General features: G+C 41.7%; 1 protein-coding gene across 6 annotated transcripts in view; it reads right to left on the bottom strand.

Moving 5' to 3' along the window:
• Positions 1-8797: 8797 nt before the first annotated feature.
• Positions 8798-26492, bottom strand: part of SEMA3B (semaphorin 3B) — a 197593-nt gene continuing 179898 nt past the window's right edge. For all 6 annotated transcript variants that reach the window (XM_053721168.1, XM_053721172.1, XM_053721171.1 and 3 more), the window contains exons 10-18: positions 18203-18272; positions 14856-15000; positions 14240-14459; positions 13651-13742; positions 12254-12295; positions 12014-12171; positions 11297-11352; positions 11032-11171; positions 8798-10713 (exon numbers count right to left, since the gene is read on the bottom strand). In XM_053721168.1, the coding sequence (XP_053577143.1) occupies positions 10234-10713; positions 11032-11171; positions 11297-11352; positions 12014-12171; positions 12254-12295; positions 13651-13742; positions 14240-14459; positions 14856-15000; positions 18203-18272 (1403 nt within the window). In that variant the 3' untranslated portion in view covers positions 8798-10233. The remainder of the gene's footprint in view (positions 10714-11031; positions 11172-11296; positions 11353-12013; positions 12172-12253; positions 12296-13650; positions 13743-14239; positions 14460-14855; positions 15001-18202; positions 18273-26492) is intronic.

Raw genomic sequence — 26492 nt, 5'->3', positions numbered from 1 at the left:
TTCCTTCCTAGGAACTCTGATAGATTCAGTAGAAATGAAGATTCTTCTGACAGAGGTCAGGTTGTCAAAGCTTCTAACTTCCTGACGTGCTCTTTATTCCACTTCTCAGCCGTCAGTGGCTCAGTGTATGGAAGTAATCAGCTTAATGGTAGCGGCAATGGACATAGTTCCATTTGCCCGCCTACATCTCAGACCATTGCAACTTTGCATGCTCAATCAGTGGAATGGGGATTACACAGATTTGTCCCCTCTGCTAAATCTGGATCAAGAGACCAGAGATTCTCTTCTCTGATGGCTATCTCGGGTCCATCTGTCCAGGGGAATGAGCTTCCGCAGGCCAGAATGGACTATAGTGACGACAGATGCCAGCCTTCTGGGCTGGGGCGCAGTCTGGAACTCCCTGAAGGCTCAGGGTTGGTGGACTCAGGAGGAAGCCCTCCTTTCGATAAACATTCTGGAACTAAGAGCGATATTCAATGCTCTTCAGGCTTGGCCTCAGCTAGCTGCGGTCAGGTTCATCAGATTTCAGTCAGACAACATAACGACTGTAGCCTATATCAACCATCAGGGGGGTACAAAGAGCCCCCTGGTGATGTTGGAGGTTTCAAAGATAATTCTATGGGCAGAGGTTCACTCTTGCCATCTCTCAGCTATCCATATCCCAGGAGTAGAGAACTGGGAGGCGGATTTTTTAAATCGGCAGACTTTTCATCCGGGGGAGTGGGAACTCCATCCGGAGGTATTTGCCCAGTTGATTCATCTATGGGGCAAACCAAAACTGGATCTCATGGCGTCTCGTCAGAATTCCAAGCTTCCTTGTTACGGGTCCAGGTCCAGGGATCTCAAGGCAGTGCTGATAGATGCTCTTGCAGCGCCCTGGTCCTTCAGCCTGGTTTATGTGTTTCCACCGTTTCCTCTGCTCCCTCGTCTGATTGCCAAGATCAAGCAGGAGAGAGCTTCAGTGATTTTGATAGCTCCTGCGTGGCCATGCAGGACTTGGTATGCAGATCTGGTGGACATGTCATACTTTCCACCATGGACTCTGCCGCTGAGACAGGACCTTCTACTTCAAGGTCCTTTCAAACATCCAAATCAAATTTCTCTGCGTCTGACTGCTTGGAGATTGAACGCTTGATTCTATCAAAGCATGGTTTCTTCTGTTATGTGTGATCAGTCCACGGGTCATCATTACTTCTGGGATATAACTCCTCCCCAACAGGAAATGCAAGAGGATTCACCCAGCAGAGTTGCATATAGCTCCTCCCCTCTACGTCAGTCCCAGTCATTCTCTTGCACCCAACGACTAGATAGGATGTGTGAGAGGACTATGGTGATTATACTTAGTTTTTATGACTTCAATCAAAAGTTTGTTATTTTACAATAGCACCGGAGCGTGTTATTACTTCTCTGGCAGAGTTTGAGGAAGAATCTACCAGAGTTTTTTACTATGATTTTAACCGGAGTAGTTAAGATCATATTGCTGTTCTCGGCCATCTGAGGGAGGTAAAAGCTTCAGATCAGGGGACAGCGGGCAGATGAATCTGCATTGAGGTATGTAGCAGTTTTTATTTTCTGAATGGAATTGATGAGAAAATCCTGCTATACCGTTATAATGACATGTATGTATACACTTCAGTATTCTGGGAATGGTATTTCACCGGAACTACTCTGTTAAAGGTCACTAATCCTTTTAATAAGTATTTATCATGTTAAACGTTTTTGCTGGAATGTAGAATCGTTTACATTGCTGAGGTACTGAGTGAATAAATGTTTGGGCATTATTTTCCACTTGGCAGTTGTTTGCTTTTAATTGTGACAGTTTCGTTTCTCTTCACTGCTGTGTGTGAGAGGGAGGGGCCGTTTTTGGCGCTCTTTGCTACGCATCAAAAATTTCCAGTCAGCTACTATTATATTTCCTGCATGATCCGGTTCATCTCTGACAGATCTCAGGGGTCTTCAAACTTATTTGAAGGGAGGTACATTCTCTCAGCAGAGCTGTGAGAATTTTATATTGACTGTGAATAAAAACGTTACTCTGTAATTTTTATGTCAAATTTAGTTATTGTTATTTTACTAATGGGAACAAACCTTTGCTAAAAGTTGTGTTGTTTTAAGTTTGATGCTATAACTGTTTTTCAGTTCATTATCTCAACTGTCATTTAATCGTTTAGTACCTCTTTGAGGCACAGTACGTTTTTGCTAAAAAAGATTATAACCAGGTTGCAAGTTATTGCTAGTGTGTTAAACATGTCTGACTCAGAGGAAGATATCTGTGTCATTTGTTCCAATGCCAAGGTGGAGCCCAATAGAAATTTATGTACTAACTGTATTGATGCTACTTTAAATAAAAGTCAATCTGTACAATGTGAACAAATTTCACCAAACAGCGAGGGGAGAGTTATGCCGACTAACTCGCCTCACGCGGCAGTACCTGCATCTCCCGCCCGGGAGGTGCGTGATATTATGGCGCCTAGTACATCTGGGCGGCCATTACAGATAACATTACATGATATGGCTACTGTTATGACTGAAGTTTTGTCTAAATTACCAGAACTAAGAGGCAAGCGTGATCACTCTGGGGTGAGAACAGAGTGCGCTGACAATACTAGGGCCATGTCTGATACTGCGTCACAGCTTGCAGAGCATGAGGACGGAGAGCTTCATTCTGTGGGTGACGGTTCTGATCCAAACAGATTGGATTCAGATATTTCAAATTTTAAATTTAAATTGGAGAACCTCCGTGTATTACTAGGGGAGGTCTTAGCAGCTCTCAATGATTGTAACACCGTTGCAATACCAGAGAAACTGTGTAGGTTGGATAAATACTTTGCGGTACCGGCGAGTACTGACGTTTTTCCTATACCTAAGAGACTAACTGAAATTGTTACTAAGGAGTGGGATAGACCCGGTGTGCCGTTCTTACCCCCTCCAATATTTAGAAAGATGTTTCCAATAGACGCCACCACTCGGGACTTATGGCAAACGGTCCCTAAGGTGGAGGGAGCAGTTTCTACTTTAGCTAAGCGTACCACTATCCCGGTGGAGGATAGCTGTGCTTTTTCAGATCCAATGGATAAAAAATTAGAGGGTTACCTTAAGAAAATGTTTGTTCAACAAGGTTTTATATTGCAACCCCTTGCATGTATCGCGCCGATTACGGCTGCGGCAGCATTTTGGATTGAGTCTCTGGAAGAGAACCTTAGTTCATCTACGCTAGACGACATTACGGACAGGCTTAGAGTCCTTAAACTAGCTAATTCATTCATTTCGGAGGCCGTAGTACATTTAACCAAACTTACGGCTAAGAACTCAGGATTCGCCATACAGGCACGTAGGGCGCTGTGGCTAAAATCCTGGTCAGCTGATGTTACTTCTAAGTCCAAATTACTTAATATACCTTTCAAGGGGCAGTCTTTATTTGGGCCCGGTTTGAAAGAAATTATCGCTGACATTACAGGAGGTAAGGGCCACGCCCTACCTCAAGACAAAGCCAAAGCTAAGGCTAGACAGTCTAATTTTCGTCCCTTTCGGAATTTCAAAACAGGAGCAGCATCAACCTCCACTGCACCAAAACAGGAAGGAGCTGTTGCTCGTTACAGGCAAGGCTGGAAGCCTAACCAGTCCTGGAACAAGGGCAAACAGGCCAGGAAACCTGCTGCTGCCCCAAAGACAGCATGAACCGAGAGCCCCCGATCCGGGACCGGATCTAGTGGGGGGCAGACTTTCTCTCTTCGCCCAGGCCTGGGCAAGAGATGTTCAGGATCCCTGGGCGCTAGAGATCATATCTCAGGGATACCTTCTAGACTTCAAATTATCTCCCCCAAGAGGGAGATTTCATCTGTCAAGGTTGTCAACAAACCAGATAAAGAAAGAAGCGTTTCTACGCTGTGTACAAGATCTGTTATTAATGGGAGTGATCCATCCGGTTCCGCGGTCGGAACAAGGACAAGGGTTCTACTCAAACCTGTTTGTGGTTCCCAAAAAAGAGGGAACTTTCAGGCCAATCTTAGATTTAAAGATTCTAAACAAATTCCTAAGAGTTCCATCGTTCAAAATGGAAACTATTCGGACAATCTTGCCCATGATCCAAAAGGGTCAGTACATGACCACAGTGGATTTAAAAGATGCTTACCTTCACATACCGATTCACAAAGATCATCACCGGTATCTACGGTTTGCCTTCCTAGACAGGCACTACCAGTTTGTAGCTCTTCCATTCGGATTGGCTACGGCCCCAAGAATCTTCACAAAGATTCTAGGTGCCCTTCTGGCGGTACTAAGACCGCGAGGGATTTCGGTAGCTCCGTACCTAGACGACATTCTAATACAAGCTTCAAGCTTTCAAACTGCCAAGTCTCATACAGAGTTAGTTCTGGCATTTCTAAGGTCGCATGGATGGAAAGTGAACGAAAAGAAGAGTTCTCTTTTTCCTCTCACAAGAGTTCCATTCTTGGGGACTCTTATAGATTCTGTAGAAATGAAGATTTACCTGACAGAAGACAGGTTAACAAAGCTTCAAAATGCATGCCGTGTCCTTCATTCCATTCAACACCCGTCAGTAGCTCAATGCATGGAGGTGATCGGCTTAATGGTAGCGGCAATGGACATAGTACCTTTTGCACGCCTACACCTCAGACCGCTGCAATTATGCATGCTAAGTCAGTGGAATGGGGATTACTCAGATTTGTCCCCTACTCTGAATCTGAATCAAGAGACCAGAAATTCTCTTCTATGGTGGCTTCATCGGCCACACCTGTCCAGGGGGATGCCATTCAGCAGGCCAGACTGGACAATTGTAACAACAGACGCCAGCCTACTAGGTTGGGGCGCTGTCTGGAATTCTCTGAAGGCTCAGGGATTATGGAATCAGGAGGAGAGTCTCCTTCCAATAAACATTCTGGAATTGAGAGCAGTTCTCAATGCCCTTCTGGCTTGGCCCCAATTAACAACTCGGGGGTTCATCAGGTTTCAGTCGGACAATATCACGACTGTAGCTTACATCAACCATCAGGGAGGGACAAGAAGCTCCCTAGCAATGATGGAAGTATCAAAGATAATTCGCTGGGCAGAGTCTCACTCTTGCCACCTGTCAGCAATCCACATCCCGGGAGTGGAGAACTGGGAGGCGGATTTCTTGAGTCGCCAGACTTTTCATCCGGGGGAGTGGGAACTTCATCCGGAGGTCTTTGCCCAAATACTTCGACGTTGGGGCAAACCAGAGATAGATCTCATGGCGTCTCGCCGGAACGCCAAACTTCCTCACTACGGGTCCAGATCCAGGGATCCGGGAGCGGTTCTGATAGATGCTTTGACAGCACCTTGGAACTTCGGGATGGCTTATGTGTTTCCACCCTTCCCGCTGCTTCCTCGATTGATTGCCAAAATCAAACAGGAGAGAGCATCAGTGATTCTAATAGCACCTGCATGGCCACGCAGGACTTGGTATGCAGATCTAGTGGACATGTCATCCTGTCCGCCTTGGTCTCTACCTCTAAGACAGGACCTTCTGATACAGGGTCCATTCAAACATCAAAATCTAACTTCTCTGAAGCTGACTGCTTGGAAATTGAACGCTTGATTTTATCAAAACGTGGTTTTTCTGAGTCGGTTATTGATACCCTGATACAGGCTAGGAAGCCTGTTACCAGAAAGATTTACCATAAAATATGGCGTAAATACCTATACTGGTGCGAATCCAAACGTTACTCCTGGAGTAAGGTTAGGATCCCTAGGATATTGTCCTTTCTACAAGAAGGCTTAGAAAAGGGTTTATCAGCTAGTTCATTAAAGGGACAGATTTCAGCTCTGTCCATCTTGTTACACAGGCGTCTGTCAGAAAATCCAGACGTCCAGGCCTTTTGTCAGGCTTTAGCTAGGATCAAGCCTGTGTTTAAAGCTGTTGCTCCACCATGGAGTTTAAACTTAGTTCTTAACGTTTTACAGGGTGTTCCGTTTGAACCCCTTCATTCTATTGATATAAAATTGTTATCTTGGAAAGTTCTGTTTTTAATGGCTATTTCCTCGGCTCGAAGAGTCTCTGAGTTATCAGCATTACATTGTGATTCTCCTTATCTGATTTTTCACTCAGACAAGGTAGTTCTGCGTACTAAACCTGGGTTCTTACCTAAGGTAGTCACTAACAGGAATATCAATCAAGAGATTGTTGTTCCATCCTTGTGTCCAAATCCTTCTTCAAAGAAGGAACGTCTTCTACACAATCTGGATGTAGTTCGTGCCCTCAAGTTCTACTTGCAGGCAACTAAAGATTTTCGTCAAACTTCTTCCCTGTTTGTCGTTTATTCTGGACAGAGGAGAGGTCAAAAAGCTTCTGCTACCTCTCTCTCTTTTTGGCTTCGTAGCATAATACGTTTAGCCTATGAGACTGCTGGACAGCAGCCTCCTGAAAGAATTACAGCTCACTCCACTAGAGCTGTGGCTTCCACTTGGGCCTTTAAGAATGAGGCCTCTGTTGAACAGATTTGCAAGGCTGCAACTTGGTCTTCGCTTCATACTTTTTCCAAATTTTACAAATTTGACACTTTTGCTTCTTCGGAGGCTATTTTTGGGAGAAAGGTTCTTCAGGCAGTGGTTCCTTCTGTATAATGAGCCTGCCTATCCCTCCCGTCATCCGTGTACTTTTGCTTTGGTATTGGTATCCCAGAAGTAATGATGACCCGTGGACTGATCACACATAACAGAAGAAAACATAATTTATGCTTACCTGATAAATTCCTTTCTTCTGTTGTGTGATCAGTCCACGGCCCGCCCTGTTTTTAAGGCAGGTAAATATCTTTTAAATTATACTCCAGTCACCACTTCACCCTTGGTTACTCCTTTCTCGTTGATTCTTGGTCGAATGACTGGGACTGACGTAGAGGGGAGGAGCTATATGCAACTCTGCTGGGTGAATCCTCTTGCATTTCCTGTTGGGGAGGAGTTATATCCCAGAAGTAATGATGACCCGTGGACTGATCACACAACAGAAGAAAGGAATTTATCAGGTAAGCATAAATTATGTTTTTTCCGAGTCGGTCATTGATACCTTAATTCAGGCTCGAAAGCCTGTCACCAGGAAAATCTATCATAAGATATGGTGTAAATATCTTCATTGGTGTGAATCCAAGGGTTACTCTTGGAGTAAAGTCAGGATTCCTAGAATATTATCTTTTCTCCAGGAGGGATTGGAGAAAGGATTGTCTGCTAGTTCCTTAAAGGGACAGGTCTCTGCTCTGTCTATTCTTTTGCACAAACGTCTGGCTGAGGTTCCAGACGTTCAGGCGTTTTGTCAGGCTTTAGTTAGAATTAAGCCTGTGTTTAAACCTGTTGCTCTGCCATGGAGTTTAAATTTAGTTCTTAAGGTTCTTCAAGGGGTTCCGTTTGAACCTCTGCATTCCATAGATATTAAACGTTTATCTTGGAAAGTTCTGTTTCTAGTAGCTATCTCCTCGGCTCGGAGAGTTTTGGAGTTATCTACTTTACAGTGTGATTCCCCTTATCTGATTTTCCATGCAGATAAGGTAGTTTTGCGTACCAAACCTGGGTTTCTTCCTAAGGTAGTATCTAATAAGAACATCAATCAGGAGATTGTTGTTCCTTCATTATGTCCTAATCCTTCCTCAAAGAAGGAACGTCTTTTACACAATCTTGATGTGGTTCGTGCTTTAAAGTTTTATTTACAAGCCACAAAGGATTTTCGTCAAACATCTGCTTTGTTTGTTGTCTACTCTGGACAGAGGAGAGGCCAAAAGGCTTCGGCAACTTCTCTATCTTTTTGGCTAAGAAGTATAATACGCTTAGCTTATGAGACTGCTGGCCAGCAGCCTCCTGAAAGAATTACAGCTCATTCCACTAGAGCGGTAGCTTCCACATGGGCTTTTAAAAATGAGGCCTCTGTTGAACAGATTTGTAAGGCGGCGACTTGGTCTTCGCTTCATACCTTTTATAAATTCTACAAATTCAATACTTTTGCTTCTTCGGAGGCTATTTTTGGGAGAAAGGTCTTACAGGCAGTGGTGCCTTCCGTTTAAGGGCCTGCCTTGTCCCTCCCTTCATCCGTGTCCTAAAGCTTTGGTATTGGTATCCCACAAGTAATGGATGAACCCGTGGACTGGATACACCTTTAGAAGAGAAAACAAAATTTATGCTTACCTGATACATTTATTTCTCTTGTGGTGTATCCAGTCCATGGCCCGCCCTGTCATTTTTAGGCAGATGTTTTTTTATTTTTTAACTACAGTCACCACTGCACCCTATAGTTTCTCCTTTTTTCTTGCTTGTCTTCGGTCGAATGACTGGGGGTGGCAGTTAGGGGAGGAGCTATATAGACAGCTCTGCTGTGGGTGTCCTCTTGCAGCTTCCTATTGGGAAGGAGAATATCCCACAAGTAATGGATGAACCCGTGGACTGGATACACCACAAGAGAAATAAATTTATCAGGTAAGCATAAATTTTGTTATTTTTGAAGTGGACAGCCAGAGCACGGGGTATTTGAATTTCAGTGCTACAATAAAAAAGTAAGTTAAAGTGCATCAACTGATGAATTAAACTCCATTTTAAATATTGCTAACATTCCGCATCTGTTTATACAAAGGTGAAAGTTTGCTATCACTTTAAATAGATCATTCTAAACATGCCTCTTTTTCTATCAAATACCATTTTCTTGTGACCTGGAAATAAAGGTCCTTTTTGATATTAGTTTTGATATTGATCAAATGCTTTTGTTTTACAATATCATTTAGGTCTTAAAACTTTGCTAAAGTACCAGATCCCTGATGCTTGCAATAAACCACACAGCCTCTAAATAATTGCTTTTATTGTGTTAACTTAATAGGATTATTTTTTTTTTCTCTCCAGCTTTTTTTCCTGCTCAATTAAGTCCTCCATATGTTATCCCCCCCTCTTCTACAGTGAAGAAATATGGAATTAGGACTTGAACTGGACGCTGGTTTGACTCTAGCAGCAGAAAAAAAAGTTAATTTACATTTTCAATAATATTTACACTAACAGAGAAATAGCGACAGTCTGTATTTGTGGATAATTAGTAAATAAGGGGAATCTTGTTAGTTTTGGCACTGATAAGGTGCTCTATGGTGGCTTTTCAGCTCTCAAAGGGTTAAATAGTATGTTGCTTATAAAGAGGATTTATATACAGGAATTGGCATCAACTCTTCTATGGTTTGACCCCTTCATGCCTGGAGACACACTGTCGTCATTTGGGTAGCATTGGAGAGGATTAGAGAAAAGTGAAAATAAATATCTGTATTGTATAAGAGATCATGGGAATTGGATGTTTTTGTAATCTTGGAGTGATTAGTTTAGAGTCAGGATAAGGTCTCGTGTATACAGTGATTGTGCATTACAGTAGGGACATTGTCTCAGTTTTTGGCCATTTCTAGCATTGCCTGCCTTTTCCATTTGTAATGGCACCAGCAACACCAAATGCATGTACACTTAAATACATTAATATAGAACATTTTACATAATCTGTCCTTGTACATATAACAAATGGTGCTGACTATTGTATGTGTAAAAATACACATAAAGATAAGCTAAGTGGTATTGGTTCAACAAATATGGAGTAATATTGACCTGTGCTTTTTATCTGTATACACAGACATAGGAAGATCTTGCAGGTCATGTAGTTGATTTCTGTTTCTCCAGGGTTGCATATAATATTTTGTATTACCCTTAATGGCATTTTTTGCCATTATGTTAAAGTGCACTCCACAAAAGAGGTAACCTTTAGGCTATAGTGTGATGTAATTCTCTGACTGGCTGCTCTCACAACCCAACCTCATGCTCATATTCAAATAGAAACAGTGAATAATATTGGAGTAGGAAGACATAAACACTGAGCATCCTTGGAGTTTCAGCGTATGGGTGCTGTTAAATCAAGACCAGAATCAGCGGTCTTGGTGATGTGGGCAAAGGAAGTGCTCTCCTTAGGAAAGGGACAAAGTATAAATATACGAAGATCAAATAGTGTTGTGGACTAATATCCATCTGTTGCTTACTAGGTTCTGTAGTCCTCTGTAGTCTGGAAGAAGTTAAAAGAGCAAAAACTTGATCTTTGGCAACAGGGCAATGCTCTGCACACACACACATTGCTCTGCAAGGAATGATTCAAAGGAGATTAAGTGATCCCTCTATTATCTGTAACATTGTGGGGTATATGTACCCCCCTTAGTTGTCAGTTCAGTTTAAATGTCCTTGTGTCTTTGATACTTTGGCCCTCTAGCTAGGAATGCTCCGTGGGCCACGATCTGCCCTGTTGTGGTCATTTGTCCGGCGGCTCCGCACCTTTCTCTTATCCTCTAAATGCTTCCATTTCTGAGCTTTTGCCTTGATGCTGATTGGTGGCAGAGGCCTAGGGTGAGAGTTTTGAGGTCCAGGATTATTTGAATACCCTTGGGGATCTGGTGCTTGTTGGATCCGGCCCTTGCGAGCCCAGAGATCTTCACACATTTGTTCTGCTGAGCCTGGCTGTTGGACAAGCCGCAGGAAATCCTGATACCAACGCAGAGGTGGAGTTCGATGGAGCCCTGGAACATCTTCAGCCCGAGAAGAAGGAATAACTTCCAGGACAATCCGAAGCAAGGCCTGGGTGAATCCATGCTCAGAGGAATGACAAAGGAATGTCCCTGCATCACGACGCATAGTAGTCCTCAATAAGATCCCACGATCTGTCTGGATAACACGCTCATCAAACTGTACCTGGAGAGGAACAAACCACATTTTAGCAATGAACACACAATAATATATTTATTAAGATTCTATTAAAACTGCTGGACTGTGTAAATGTATGTTTAGTATAAGTAATTTTTTATTTGGGACAATGACACATAAGTAGCTCATATTGACAGATTTATAAAAAAAAATTAGGTGTGGGCATTCCTGGTTTAGCTGAACGTGGGTGACAGACGTGTAGATCTTTATGGAGAATAATGAGGTTGAACAGGACATGCTTCAGATTGGGTAGCTGATTAATGACTTCAGAGTATATCAACAGGTAGAAGGGTGTATATGACTTACCTCTTTCCTTGGGGTGTCAGGTGACTTCTGATGAGTCCATGTGACCTGAGCACGCAGTGATTTGGGGAGACACTCCAAGAACACACTGCTTCCCTCAACACCAAAAAGACGCTTTTCTTGCACACTAAACCTCTGTTGTTCTGTACAAAGTAAAAGTTATATATTTTTGTAAACACTGGTACACATTAACAGGTATGCACACTATATGTCTGTGCACAGAGACGCACATTAATTATGTTCATTAGACCATGGGGTTTCTACTTACCTCCAGAACACAGAGTGTTAGGGTCTCCATTTCTTACATCCTGACGACGAGACCTCCTAAAAGGAAGAAATAGGTCAGTATGAACAAGGAAAGGAATCTTTTAGGGAGAGACCCAAATGTATTTTCACTTAGGTAATCTGCATGCTTTTCCATTTAAAAAAAAAAAGTAATGGCAATCACCATAATAATATAAGGATTTAATAAATTAGTGTATTCATAATAATCCTACACTTTAAACAAGATATTTGCCAGGTTACATAGGTATTTTGGCATATAAATCATGGATAAGGGATGCATTCTTTTTTTTCTGCATAATTCACAATTAAAGTCTAGTTGAATTTGAGTGTACATGTGTCTTTAGATCTTTACGTCTTTGGAAGGGTGTGCTGTGTGAAAACTATGTAATAGTCTACTTGAGTTAATGTGAAGAGAGGTTTAATAAAGCAAAGTAGTGCCCTCCTTAGTAAATAAGCAGAACGAAGAAGATCTAGGTGAGAGTATAAAAAAGTATTTATGGGTCATGGGCACTGTTCCCTTTGTGAGCGGCCCAGCAGTGAAGCAGTTAATTAGAGCAATTAGCAAACACTACACAATGCAGACTGCAAGGCGTGGTCCCTTATTAACTGTTTCACTGCTGGACCGCTCACCAATCACCTTATAGGGAACAGTGTCCATGGGTAAAATTGAGCAAAGGATACAAGATGATGTAGAGCTTACCTCTTAGTGTTGGGCAGGTATCTGGTACAACTGGCACCATCCCATGCACAGTAGGGATCTCTAGCTAGGCAGCACTCTGCACATGCCTTCCCATAAATCCCACATCGATGGAGAGGCAGTTGAGAAACTCCCTTTGCAGACCCCACATAGAGCTGTTGCTGTGGAGAAGATAATACATTTGTAAGGGAGGTCAGATACCCACAAATCATTTGCACACTTAACAAAGATGCAGTAACTTACCCGCTTGGAAGAAATCTGCATACTTGTGACAGGGGAGGCATCCTGCAGGTTACATAAGGGATAGATGTAAAAAATGGAATGATGTGAGAGAAAAACCACTGAGATCAGAAAAATAAAAAATATAAGAAATTAACTATTAGTAGAGTGAGAAAAGGGAAGGGATCTTATATGTCAACAACAGCATGCTGAATCCTTCATCTTAGGGCTAATGCTTTGTGCATCAAAGTAACCTATTTCTAGACATCCAATAATCTCTGCTCCCCTCTAAAAATGCATGGAGTATGCATGGAGTAAATACATTAGTTCTGTATACAGGCATACCCTACACATGAAGCACTTTTATTACTCAAGTGATGAGTGACTGTTTTAAAGGAAAACTTGTTCACTGAAAATAACTATCACCCTTAGCTCTGGAGATTGTTTGGTCTTTTATCTATGGATTTTCATGGCTAGACCTTTCATCTCTATAGATATATTCATCAGACTATTTCTCTTCTCTGGAGTCATTGTTTCAATGATATACAAATATTATCAAGTTCTAACACAGAGACACCTATTTATTTGGTTAACAAATCAAATCCTCAGTTATACATGAGATTGTTTCTGTTCAAAAATCAATTAGTTTGTAAGGCTCATTACCTAAAAAACTCTGGACAAGTGCTACCTAATCTATTGAGATAATAAAACTAGAGCTGCAGTTGTCACTTTTAATTTAAAATCTAATTCATTTCTGACTATATTCTGACGGACATACATTATTTTTGGCCTAATGTGTTTTTCTTCTTGGACCTTGATTCAGAAAGTCTTTTTTTATAATGGAAGTCTTTGTACTACCATGTCAGATTCCTTTACAGCTCCAAACATCTACTGCAGTCTTTGAGGCCTATTTATCATATGTCTGTCGAACCTGATCCGACAGTGTGGATCAGGTCCGACAGACATCGCTGAATGCGGAGAGCAATTCGCTCTCCATATTCAGCATTGCACCAGCGGCTCACAAGAGCTGCTGGTGCAACGCCACCCCCTGCAGACTAGCGGCCAATCGACCGCCAGCAGGGGGGTGTCAATCAACCCGATTGTACTCGATCGGGTTGAATTCCGGCGATTCCTGTCCGCCTCATCAGAGCAGACGGACAAGTTATAGAGCAGCGGTCTTTAGACTGCTGCTTCATAACTGGTGTTTCTGGCGAGCCTGCAGGCTCGCCAGAAACACGGGGCCTCAAGATCCATTCGGAGCTTGATAGATAGGCCCCTTTGTATCACATTCCTACCAATCTCAATTAAAATGGTTGGGCCAGTCTATCCCCAGCTACACACACTTTTTCACAGCTTAGGTTTCACTAATATCTGTATTCCTTATATGAGAGGTAATTGGCTGAGTATACCACCTAAAGTACCTTGAAGACCTGTAGCTCCTCCAGAACAAGCTCCTCCATATGATGCCAACTCTGTTTGGGCACAGAGATCACTTTTAGAACAGAGCCCCTGTCTGGAGAAATAGAAGAGATCATTATGTTAATGGATGGTGTTTTTGCAATTGAGATATGCAGTGTGATTGAAGTAACAACATCACAGAGATAAGGAAAGCAATGTCGCTCTGTACAGTAATATAATTCCCTTCATCTGCTTTAACGTTCCTACAGGAGAAGGTAGTAAGGATGAATAGTTATCCTTTCAAATTGTATGCCATCTCAATTTGTTGTTGAATAGAGTCACTAAGTTTTGAATTAAAATTTTTCCCCTCCATCCACTTTGCGTTGTGTATTGTGCTCCCTATGGGGTCAATTTATCAAGCTCTGTACGGAGCTTGATACCCTGTGTTTCCGACGAGCCCGAAATGGAAGTTATGAAGCAGCGGTCTTAAGACCGCTGCTCCATAACCTGTCTGCCTGCTTTGAGGCGGCTACATCGTATCATGTCCGCTCTCACATCAATAAATTGACCCCTATATGTTTTTGTTATTAATTTTTTGCTCCTATATCTTACCAGTTCCAATAAACATAACATCATAGTCTCCATCAGTAGCCGTCACTCTGTCCACTGTGAGCCGGGTGAATGAGATGTCCCCATGACTGCGGAGGAAAACAGGCCGACCAGACCCTGGTGTCACAGGGTTGTACATTAGTGGGTGATTCCGGGCAAACTGGAGAACATCATCTGGGAAGCTTTTGGTGGATTCCAAGTTACCATAAGTTTTACTCGGACACTGAGGGAGAGGATAGTGGAAATAATATATTTTTGTCTTTTTCTTACGGTTTTTCTAGGTAATGTCTGTGGGACAGAGAGCAGTTCCTTCTTTGAATATTTGTGTGTAATGCAATCTGTGTCAATTAAATGATTCTGCCTATGTAACCCTGATTAATTTCTCTGAATTCCCTTCACACCATCATCCTGTAAAGTGTGTGTTGCTTCACTAAAATAAAACCTTTACTTCTACAGCAAACTTTGACCATTGTTTAAATAACAGTAACTCCTAGACAACAAAGGTGAGTCTGCATTTAGGCCCCATATTTTACAATCCCTATTCCGGCACTTTCTTTCGTCACATTATTTCTGGCCTCACCAGCGTTTTTTCATAATCTCTTTCCATCACAACACTTACCATGCCAGGACGAGGATATGGCACCCTTCCTTGATATGACACCCACTGGTAGTTGATTCCTTCCTTGTGAGCAAAAGGCCCTAGGAAAGCTCTGCGCACATCATTCATGGTGTAAACACAGACAGCAGCACCACGAAACACGGAACTGAAGGAGAAATGTAGATTATTCCACAGCATGTAAGCCATTCCGCAGCATGCAATATTTAAATCATACGTAATATTACCAGCGTTCTCCACAGAAAATGTTACCAGTCAGGGGGCTTTATCAAGTAGCTGGGTGATATAACATTTTCTGTTAATTGGAAATGTTACTTAAGCTATCCAAAGCGCAAATTAATTGCATAATTTAACATAAATTGATTTAAAGGGACAGTCAACGCAAAAATAGTTTTAACATATATCCATAAAGTTGCCCTAGATCATTTTTTCCAAATATATGCCAGTTTTTACCGATAATCTGTTTTCAAGTTAAATCACTTACTTTTCACCTGGCTGCTGTTTTAAAATGTCTGTGTAGCTCCGCCCCTTTTCCATCATCCATGACATCATTAAAATCTTGTGTTCCCTGTAATAGTTCTAAGTTACTCGTAACCGTTTTTTGCCCATGCGCAATAGGCCTATTGTATTCGGGCCACTACTCACTGGCACTGTAATATGTCATATTCCCCACACAGTACACTTGGACAGCATCTTTTTTTCCTTGTTGTTATTTTTTCTTTAAATAAAATGTGAAGAACATTATCAAGGGGAGTTGTGAATTATCAGCACTGAATCCATTGGCCGCGCATTGCATTTGTATGCAGTGATAGAGGTGGCTCCTGCAGCTAAACTTAGTATAGAATGCGGATATTCCTTGTTCGGATGTTTCTGCAGAGCCCTTAAACCATTCGATTGATAGGAAGACAAACATTTTCTTTTATCAAAATAAAGCATAGAAATAAAACTCGTAGCAAATGTACAGGTTGGTTTATTCAATACTACGAGTTTTATTTCTATGCTTTATTTTGATAAATGAAAATGTTTCTCTTCCTATCAGTTGAATGGTTAAAGGGCTCTGCAGAAACACAATGGGCTGCTAAGATAACTATCCCTTTCATATTACTGTATTTTATCTAAGTAAAGCAGAGGTTCAGTCAGTTAGTTTCAGCAGAGAGCGCTTGCTGCTCTTCGCTCTCTCAGTGGATGCTTCATGACTGTGGGTCATTACCCCCGTCTATCTGGGCTGCCTAGCTCAGTAGGTGAACTCCCCTTGATAATGTTCTTCACATTTTATTTAAAGAAAAAATAAAAACAAGGGAAAACAAGATGCTGTCCAAGTGTACTGTGTGGGGAATATGACATATTACAGTGCCAGTGAGTAGTGGCCCAAATACAATAGGCACATTGCGCATGGGCGAAAAACGGTTACGAGTAACTTAGAACTATTACAGGGAACACAGGCTTTTAATGATGTCACGGATGACGAAAAAGGGGCGGAGTTGATGGACATTTTAAAACGGCAGCCGGGTGAAAAGTAAGTGATTTAACTTGAAAATGGATTATCGTTAAAAACTGGCATATATTTGGAAAAAACGATCTAGGGCAACTTTATGGATATATGTTAAAACTATATTTGTGTTGACTGTCCCTTTAATGATAATTTATGCAACAAACATTGAAAATGTTAAATATTAGATCATTTTAGCTTAATATTGACTTAAATTTTAGATGGGTGGTTAATAAAATCAGCCAGGTGGTATTCCCATTAAATAGGTCCCAGGTCCTTTCACATCAATTCAAAAAATAATTTGTCCACCCTATTATGGTAACAAAAACCTACAATCTCATTTTATTCTGTCCTCCAGATCGGTTGTACATTTTTGTGATGTTATCAAATCTAATTTTATTCTGTTCTCCAGATCGGTTGTACATTTTTCTGATCATGCCCTTTCCAAACCTGCAGTTTATCTCTTTGGAGCTGAATTATCAAGGGCCGAATTGCCACTGATCCCTCTGTTTTCGCATGAGCCTTCAGAGTTAAGAAGCAGCGGTCTTAAGACCGCTGCTCCTTAAGTAGTCCGCTGCCTCTGAGGCTGCGGACATCAATACGCCCAATCCTATAAGATCGTGTTGATTGACACCCCCTGCTAGCCGCGAATCTGCAGGGGACGGCATTGCACAAGCAGTTTACCAGAACTATTTGTGCAATGTTAAATGCTAACAGCATATGCTGTTGGTATTCAGCAAAGTCCGTCAGACATTGATAAATCAGCCCCTTTGCCTTTATTTTCTCAATATTCTTTAGCACATAGGTATGGTATATATTATATATCAACATAACCCTATGTCTATTACAGACCTTTTTATTTTACTTTTGACACATTTAATTTTAGCATTGATGATACCATCAGCCAGCATCACATGCCATTAAACAGAATACCATAGAATCAGACACAGAAGTGACTCCTTCAAATGGTTTGTCTTTCAAGCTACCAGGTGATAAATATACGTGCTGATACTTTGTGGCACGGTATAGTCCATAGACAAAACTTATCAGTCATCACTATAGAGACATTGCACATGTGTTGCTTAAAGGGACATTAAACACTTTGAGATGGTAATATAAAATGATAAATTGTATATATAAAACGACTCTGCAATATACTTTCATTATTTATTTTGTCCTTTTTGCCTGTAATTCCATTCTGAAATTGTGAGCTTTTCAGTTCCTGTTAGAAATGGAAGTGCAGAACACTGTTAAATCCAGCACAACCATTGGCTGCACACTCTAGTGACCTATTTATAACTGTCTCTAATTGGCCACAGCAGAGAAGGAAACACAAGTTACAACATGGCAGCTCCCAGTGTTTTATAGACACTAAAACTTTACACTTATTTTGTCACTTTTTAAACAACTAATGAAACTTTAAAAAATACATCTACATGTTAGTCATGGACTAATCTTTTCTTTAAATGCATCATTCTATATAGCGTGTATTTAGTGTTCAATGTCCCTTTAAGTACAGCCCCAACATTCAAATGAAAGTGTGTGTCCCTTTAAGTCTAAAACTATAATAATATCTAGCACTGAATTAGACCACTATGGAATAATAGTGGGTGCCTAATGCTTGTTCACAAACAATATTATTGTCCCAAAATCTATGTAAGCATTTAGCCAGAAAAGACAACATAGCTTTTAACAGTAATTTGCAAATTTATAGGGAAAGAGGCCATACATGTGATAAATCAATTTAACTAAATAGTGAAACAGGTCATTCATTTGATAAATCAATCTAATCATCTGTACCACAATCAGTATTGAGCACATTTATACGTCTGTTATACATGTACTGTATCAGTATAGTCACCTGGATGTGGAGAACAAGGCATATATAAGAGGGTTCCTCCTGTCACGAGTCTGCAGCACAAATACATCCCCTAAAGAGAGTTCCATATAATATTATTATTGTATTTATAAATTTAACGTAATGTGCATTTCCATGTGCCAGTTAAGGCTTCATCCTACAGGTTTCCTGAGCCCAACGTATTTCAAAAGCACTTAGGGATACTGGCTAAGAAAATCCAAATGAGATTCAAAATCTACCACTTTTGTCTTAATCCACTTTATGGGGCATATTTATCAAGCTCCGTATGGAACTGATGCCCCTTGTTTCATCAAGACCGCTGTTCCATAACTTGTCCGCCTGCTCTGAGGTGGCGGACAGAAATCAACCCAATCGAATACGATCGGGTTGATTGACAACCCCCTTCTAGCGGCTGATTGGTCGAGAATCTGCAGGGGGCGGCATTCCACCAGAAGTTTACAAGAACTGCTGGTGCAATGATAAATGCTGACAGCATATGCTATCGAGATTTATCGATGTGCGGCGGACATGATATGCTACTTCGTATCATGTCCTCTCACACATTGTTAAATATGCCCCCATATATGAATTTCATTCTTTATGTGTAGCACTGATAACTACAAAATTTTAGAATACAGTATTATGGGCTAGATTACAAGTGGCGCGCTAAATCATTTTATTGATTGTGCACAAACACTGCTGGAAGTAAACTTTTAACATGGGCGGGTTAGCGAACATTTTACAAGTTGAAAGTAAATTGTTTGTATGAGAGTGAATCCTGATGCGTGCTATCTTCAGATATCGCAACCGTGTTAACTTCTTCTCCTTATAGACTTCAGTGGGAGCGTGCTTTAAAAAAACTAAACTACTAACACTTATCGCATGCATTCTGACCTGACACCGCATTAGAACTACAGTGCTAAACACAAACACCAAGATTACAAGTTTTGCGTTGCGGCTTGTAACGCTGAAAATATGGCATTTTCAGCGTTAAAATAGCACCGCAGCTATTACAAGTGTTGTCGGTATAGCTATACCGCACACCTTTTAGTCTGTAACGCAACGTCAGTCCCACACACGTAAAAATGACATTTATTCATGGGATTCCCATCTCGCCGGTATTTCGAGTTTTGCGTTCTGGCTAAAAAGTGAGCATTACACCCAATGACGACACGATCCGTACCGCCATCTAAAGTCAGTAGTTATGAGTGTTACGCTACAAAGCTGTAACATAAAACTCATAACTAATGTGTTAAAAAGTACACTAACACCCATAAACTACCTATTAACCCCTAAACCGAGGCCCTCCCTCATCACAAACACTATAATACATTTATTAACCCATAATCTGCCGCTCCTGACATCGCTGCCACTAATAAAATGTATTAACCCCTATTCCGCCGCTCCCTGACATTGTTGCCACTATAATAAACTTATTAACCCCTAAACCGCCGCCCTCCCACATCGCAAACACTATTTAAATATTATTAACCCCTAATCTGCCATCCGCCCACATCGCCGCTTTAATAAACCTGTTAACCCCTAAACCACAAGCCCCTCACAACGAAATATACTAAAATAAACTATTAACCCCTAAACCGAAAGCCCCCCACAACGAAATAAACTAATTTAAATTAGTAACCCCTAAACCTAACGACCCCCTAACTTTATATTGAAATTACAATTTCCCTATCTTAAATTAAATTAAAATTTCTCCAACATTGGTGTGTCCGGTCCACGGCGTCATCCTTACTTGTGGGATATCTCTTCCCCAACAGGAAATGGCAAAGAGTCCCAGCAAAGCTGGCCATATAGTCCCTCCTAGGCTCCGCCCACCCCAGTCATTCTCTTTGCCGTTGCACAGGCAACATCTCCACGGAGATGGTTAAGAGTTTTTTGGTGTTTAAATGTAGTTTTTATTCTTCTATCAAGTGTTTGTTATTTTAAAATAGTGCTGGTATGTACTATTTACTCTGAAACAGAAAAGGATGAAGATTTCTGTTTGTGAGAGGAAGATGATTTTAGCAGACAGTAACTAAAATCGATTGCTGTTTCCACATAGGACTGTTGAGATGAAGTAACTTCAGTTGGGGGAAGCAGTTAGCAGACTTTTCTGCTTAAGGTATGACTAGCCATATTTCTAACAAGACGATGTAATGCTGGAAGGCTGTCATTTCCCCTCATGGGGACCGGTAAGCCATTTTCTTAGTCAAACAAACAGAATAAAGGGCTTATTATGGGCTAAAAAACTGGTAGACATTTTTATGGGCTAAATCGATTGCTTTATTTGGGCATTTTATTCATATTTATGCTGACAATTTGCATTTATAAACTTGGGGAACGTTTATTAAACGGCAGGCACTGTGTTAGACACCTTTTCCAGTCAGGGGGCCTTCCTAGTTGTAGACTGAGCCTCATTTTCGCGCCATTACTGCGCAGTTGTTTTTTGAGAGCAGGGCATGCAGATGCATGTGTGAGGATCTAAAAATTGCTGGAAAAGCTTCTAGAAGGCGTCAATTGGTATCGTATTCCCCTCTGGGCTTGGTTGGGTCTCAGCAAAGACTATAGCTGGGACTGTATAGGGGTTAAATTTATAAACGGCTCCGGTTCCGTTATTTTAAGGGTTAAAGCTCTGAAATTTGTGGTGAAATTTTGGTAATTTTTGAACAATTCCTTCATACTTTTTCACATATTCAGTAATAAAGTGTTTTCTGTTTAAAATTTAAAGAGACAGTAACGGTTTTGTTTTAAAACATTTTTTGTGCTTTGTTGACAAGTTTAAGCCTGTTTAACATGTCTGTACCTTCAGATAAGCTATGTTCTATATGTATGAAAGCCAATGTGTCTCCCCATTTAAATTTATGTGATAATTGTGCCATATCGTCCAAACAAAGTAAGGACAGTACTGCCACAGATAATGAAATTGCCCAAGATGATTCCTCAGATGAGGGGAGTAAACATGATACTACATCATCTCCTACTGTGTCTACACCAGTTTTGCCCACGCAGGAGGCCCCTAGTACATCTAGTGCGCCAATACTTATTACCATGCAACAATTAACGGCTGTAATGGATAACTCCATAGCAAATATTTTATCCAAAATGCCTACTTATCAGAGAAAGCGCGATTGCTCTGTTTTAAACACTGAAGAGCAGGAGGGCGCTGATGATAATTGTTCTGTCATACCCTCACACCAATCTGAAGGGGCCATGAGGGAGGTTTTGTCAGATGGAGAAATTTCAGATTCAGGAAAAATTTCTCAACAAGCTGAACCTGATGTTGTGACATTTAAATTTAAATTAGAACATCTCCGCGCACTGCTTAAGGAGGTGTTATCTACTCTGGATGATTGTGACAACTTGGTCATTCCAGAGAAATTATGTAAGATGGACAAGTTCCTAGAGGTTCCGGTGCACCCCGACGCTTTTCCTATACCCAAGCGGGTGGCGGACATAGTAAATAAGGAGTGGGAAAAGCCCGGCATACCTTTTGTTCCCCCCCCTATATTTAAGAAATTATTTCCTATGGTCGACCCCAGAAAGGACTTATGGCAGACAGTCCCTAAGGTCGAGCGGGCAGTTTCTACTCTAAACAAACGCATTAATATTCCTATCGAAGATAGTTGTGCTTTCAAAGATCCTATGGATAAAAAATTGGAAGGTTTGCTTAAAAAGATTTTTGTACAGCAAGGTTACCTTCTACAACCCATTTCGTGCATTGTTCCTGTCACTACAGCAGCGTGGTTCTGGTTCAAGGAACTAGAAAAGTCACTCAGTAGAGAGACTCCATATGAGGAGGTTATGGACAGAGTTCATGCACTTAAATTGGCTAACTCTTTTATTTTAGATGCCGCTTTGCAATTAGCTAGATTAGCGGCGAAAAATTCAGGGTTTGCTATTGTGGCGCGCAGAGCGCTTTGGCTAAAGTCTTGGTCAGCGGATGTGTCATCCAAGACAAAATTGCTTAACATCCCTTTCAAAGGTAAAACTCTATTTGGACCAGAATTGAAAGAGATTATTTCAGACATCTCTGGGGGAAAGGGCCACGCCCTTCCACAAGATAGGTCTTTCAAGGCTAAAAATAAGTCTAATTTTCGTTCCTTTCGCAATTTCAGGAACGGACCGGCCTCTAATTCTGCATCCTCTAAGCAAGAGGGTAATGCCTCACAACCCAAACCAGCCTGGAAACCGATGCAAGGCTGGAACAAGGGTAAGCAGGCCAAGAAGCCTGCCGCTGCTAACAAAACAGCATGAAGGAGTAGCCCCCGATCCGGGACCGGATCTAGTGGGGGGCAGACTCTCTCTCTTTGCTCAGGCTTGGGCAAGAGATGTTCAGGATCCCTGGGCGCTAGAAATAGTTTCTCAAAGTTATCTCCTGGAATTCAAGGAACTACCCCCAAGGGGAAGGTTCCACATGTCTCACTTATCCTCAAACCAAATAAAGAGACAGGCATTCTTACATTGTGTAGAAGACCTGTTAAAGATGGGAGTGATACACCCAGTTCCAATAAAGGAACAAGGAATGGGATTTTATTCCAATCTGTTCGTAGTTCCCAAAAAAGAGGGAACTTTCAGACCAATTTTGGATTTGAAGATCCTAAACAGATTTCTCAGGGTACCATCGTTCAAGATGGAAACCATTCGAACGATTCTACCCACTATCCAGGAAAGTCAATTTATGACTACCGTGGATCTAAAGGATGCGTACCTACATATTCCTATCCACAAAGAACATCATCAGTTCCTAAGGTTCGCTTTTCTGGACAAGCATTACCAGTTTGTGGCCCTCCCATTCGGGTTAGCCACTGCTCCAAGGATTTTCACAAAGGTGCTAGGGTCCCTTCTAGCGGTTCTAAGACCGAGGGGCATTGCAGTAGTACCTTACTTGGATGACATTCTAATACAAGCGTCGTCCCTGTCAAAAGCAAAGGCTCATACAGACATCGTTCTGGCCTTTCTCAGATCACACGGATGGAAGGTGAACATAGAAAAAAGTTCTCTGTCTCCGTCGACAAGAGTTCCCTTCTTGGGAACAATAATAGATTCCTTAGAAATGAGGATTTTTCTGACAGAGGTCAGAAAATCAAAACTTCTAAGCTCTTGTCAAGCTCTTCATTCTGTTCCTCGTCCTTCCATAGCGCAGTGCATGGAAGTAGTAGGGTTGATGGTTGCAGCAATGGACATAGTTCCTTTTGCACGAATTCATCTAAGACCATTACAACTGTGCATGCTCAAACAGTGGAATGGGGATTATACAGACTTGTCTCCAATGATTCAAGTAGATCAGAAGACCAGAGATTCACTCCGTTGGTGGCTGACCCTGGACCATCTGTCCCAGGGAATGAGCTTCCGCAGACCAGAGTGGGTCATTGTCACGACCGACGCCAGTCTAGTGGGCTGGGGCGCGGTCTGGGAATCCCTGAAAGCTCAGGGTCTATGGTCTCGGGAAGAGTCTCTTCTCCCGATAAACATTCTGGAGCTGAGAGCGATATTCAATGCTCTCAGGGCTTGGCCTCAACTAGCAAAGGCCAGATTCATAAGGTTCCAATCAGACAACATGACGACCGTTGCGTATATCAATCATCAGGGGGGAACAAGGAGTTCCCTGGCGATGAAAGAAGTGACCAAAATAATTCAATGGGCGGAGGATCACTCCTGCCACCTGTCTGCGATCCACATCCCAGGTGTGGAAAACTGGGAGGCGGATTTTCTGAGTCGTCAGACATTCCATCCGGGGGAGTGGGAACTCCACCCGGAGATCTTTGTCCAAATAACCCAATTATGGGGCATTCCAGACATGGATCTGATGGCGTCTCGTCAGAACTTCAAGGTTCCTTGCTACGGGTCCAGATCCAGGGATTCCAAGGCGACTCTAGTAGATGCACTAGTAGCACCTTGGACCTTCAACCTAGCTTATGTATTTCCACCGTTTCCTCTCATTCCCAGGCTGGTAGCCAGGATCAATCAGGAGAGGGCCTCGGTGATCTTGATAGCTCCTGCGTGGCCACGCAGGACTTGGTATGCAGACCTGGTGAATATGTCATCGGTTCCACCATGGAAGCTACCTTTGAGACAGGACCTTCTTGTTCAGGGTCCATTCGAACATCCAAATCTGGTCTCCCTCCAGCTGACGGCTTGGAGATTGAACGTTTGATCCTATCGAAGCGTGGGTTTTCAGATTCTGTGATAGATACTCTGGTTCAGGCCAGAAAACCGGTAACTAGAAAGATTTACCATAAAATATGGAAAAGATATATCAGTTGGTGTGAATCCAAAGGATTCCCATGGAATAAGATAAAAATTCCTAAGATTCTCTCCTTTCTACAAGAAGGTTTGGAGAAAGGATTATCTGCAAGTTCTCTAAAGGGACAGATCTCTGCTTTATCTGTCTTACTACACAAAAGACTGGCAACTGTGCCAGATGTTCAAGCATTTGTTCAGGCTCTGGTTAGGATCAAGCCTGGTTACAGACCTTTGACTCCTCCCTGGAGTCTAAATCTAGTTCTTTCAGTTCTTCAAGGGGTTCCGTTTGAACCTTTACATTCCATAGATATTAAGTTACTATCTTGGAAAGTTTTGTTTTTGGTTGCAATTTCTTCTACTAGAAGAGTTTCAGAGTTATCTGCTCTGCAGTGTTCTCCGCCCTATCTGGTGTTCCATGCAGATAAGGTGGTTTTGCGTACTAAGCCTGGTTTTCTTCCTAAGGTTGTTTCTAACAAAAATATTAACCAGGAGATAGTTGTTCCTTCTTTATGTCCGAATCCAGTTTCAAAGAAGGAACGTTTGTTACATAATTTGGACGTAGTCCGTGCTCTAAAATTCTATTTAGAGGCTACAAAAGATTTCAGACAAACTTCTTCCTTGTTTGTTGTTTATTCTGGTAAAAGGAGAGGTCAAAAAGCGACTTCTACCTCTCTTTCCTTTTGGCTTAAAAGCATCATCCGATTGGCTTATGAGACTGCCGGACGGCAGCCTCCTGAAAGAATCACAGCTCACTCCACTAGGGCTGTGGCTTCCACATGGGCCTTCAGGAACGAGGCTTCTGTTGACCAGATATGTAGGGCAGCGACTTGGTCTTCACTGCACACTTTTGCCAAATTTTACAAATTTGATACTTTTGCTTCTTCGGAGGCTATTTTTGGGAGAAAGGTTTTGCAAGCTGTGGTGCCTTCCGTTTAGGTAACCTGATTTGCTCCCTCCCTTCATCCGTGTCCTAAAGCTTTGGTATTGGTTCCCACAAGTAAGGATGACGCCGTGGACCGGACACACCAATGTTGGAGAAAACAGAATTTATGCTTACCTGATAAATTACTTTCTCCAACGGTGTGTCCGGACCACGGCCCGCCCTGGTTTTTTAATCAGGTCTGATTAATTATTTTCTCTAACTACAGTCACCACGGTACCATATGGTTTCTCCTATATATATTTCCTCCTGTCCGTCGGTCGAATGACTGGGGTGGGCGGAGCCTAGGAGGGACTATATGGCCAGCTTTGCTGGGACTCTTTGCCATTTCCTGTTGGGGAAGAGATATCCCACAAGTAAGGATGACGCCGTGGACCGGACACACCGTTGGAGAAAGTAATTTATCAGGTAAGCATAAATTCTGTTTTACCTGTCAAATAAAAAAAAAAAATTTAAACTAACAATTAAACTATTATAATTATTAAGCTAAAATTAAACTAACTACCAATTAAATAAGACTAGACTACCAATAAAAAATCCTAACACTACTCTAAAAATTACAAAAAGTATCTAATTACAAAAAATAAAAACTAACTCAAGTAAAAAAAAACACTAAATTACGAAAAATAACAAATTATCAAAAATAAAAAATAATTACGCCTAATCTAATAGCCCTATCAAAATAAAAAAGCCCCCCCCCAAAATAAAAAAAAACCCTAGCCTACAATAAACTACTAATGGCCCTTAAAAGGGCCTTTTGTGGGGCATTGCCCCAAAGATATCAGCTCTTTTACCTGTAAAAAAAATACAAACACCCCCCCAACAGTAAAACCCACCACCCAACTAACCCCCCCAAATAATTTTTTTTATCTAAAATAACCTAAGCTAACCATTGCCCTGAAAAGGGCATTTGTATGGGCATTGCCCTTAAAAGGGCATTTAGCTCTTTCACATTGCCCAAACCCTAATCTAAAAAAAAAAAACACCCAAAAAAAACCTAACACTAACCCCCGACGATTCACTTACAGTTGTTGAAGTCCCGGCGAAGTCATCATCCATGCGGCAAGAAGTTTTCATCCAGGCGGCCTCTTCTATCTTCATCCAGCCGGC

Source organism: Bombina bombina, chromosome 7 (genome assembly GCF_027579735.1).
Source record: "Bombina bombina isolate aBomBom1 chromosome 7, aBomBom1.pri, whole genome shotgun sequence".
In the NCBI taxonomy this organism is placed as follows: domain Eukaryota; kingdom Metazoa; phylum Chordata; class Amphibia; order Anura; family Bombinatoridae; genus Bombina; species Bombina bombina.
Note: the sequence above shows the minus strand (reverse complement) of the source record. Positions and strands in the feature narration are given on the sequence as shown.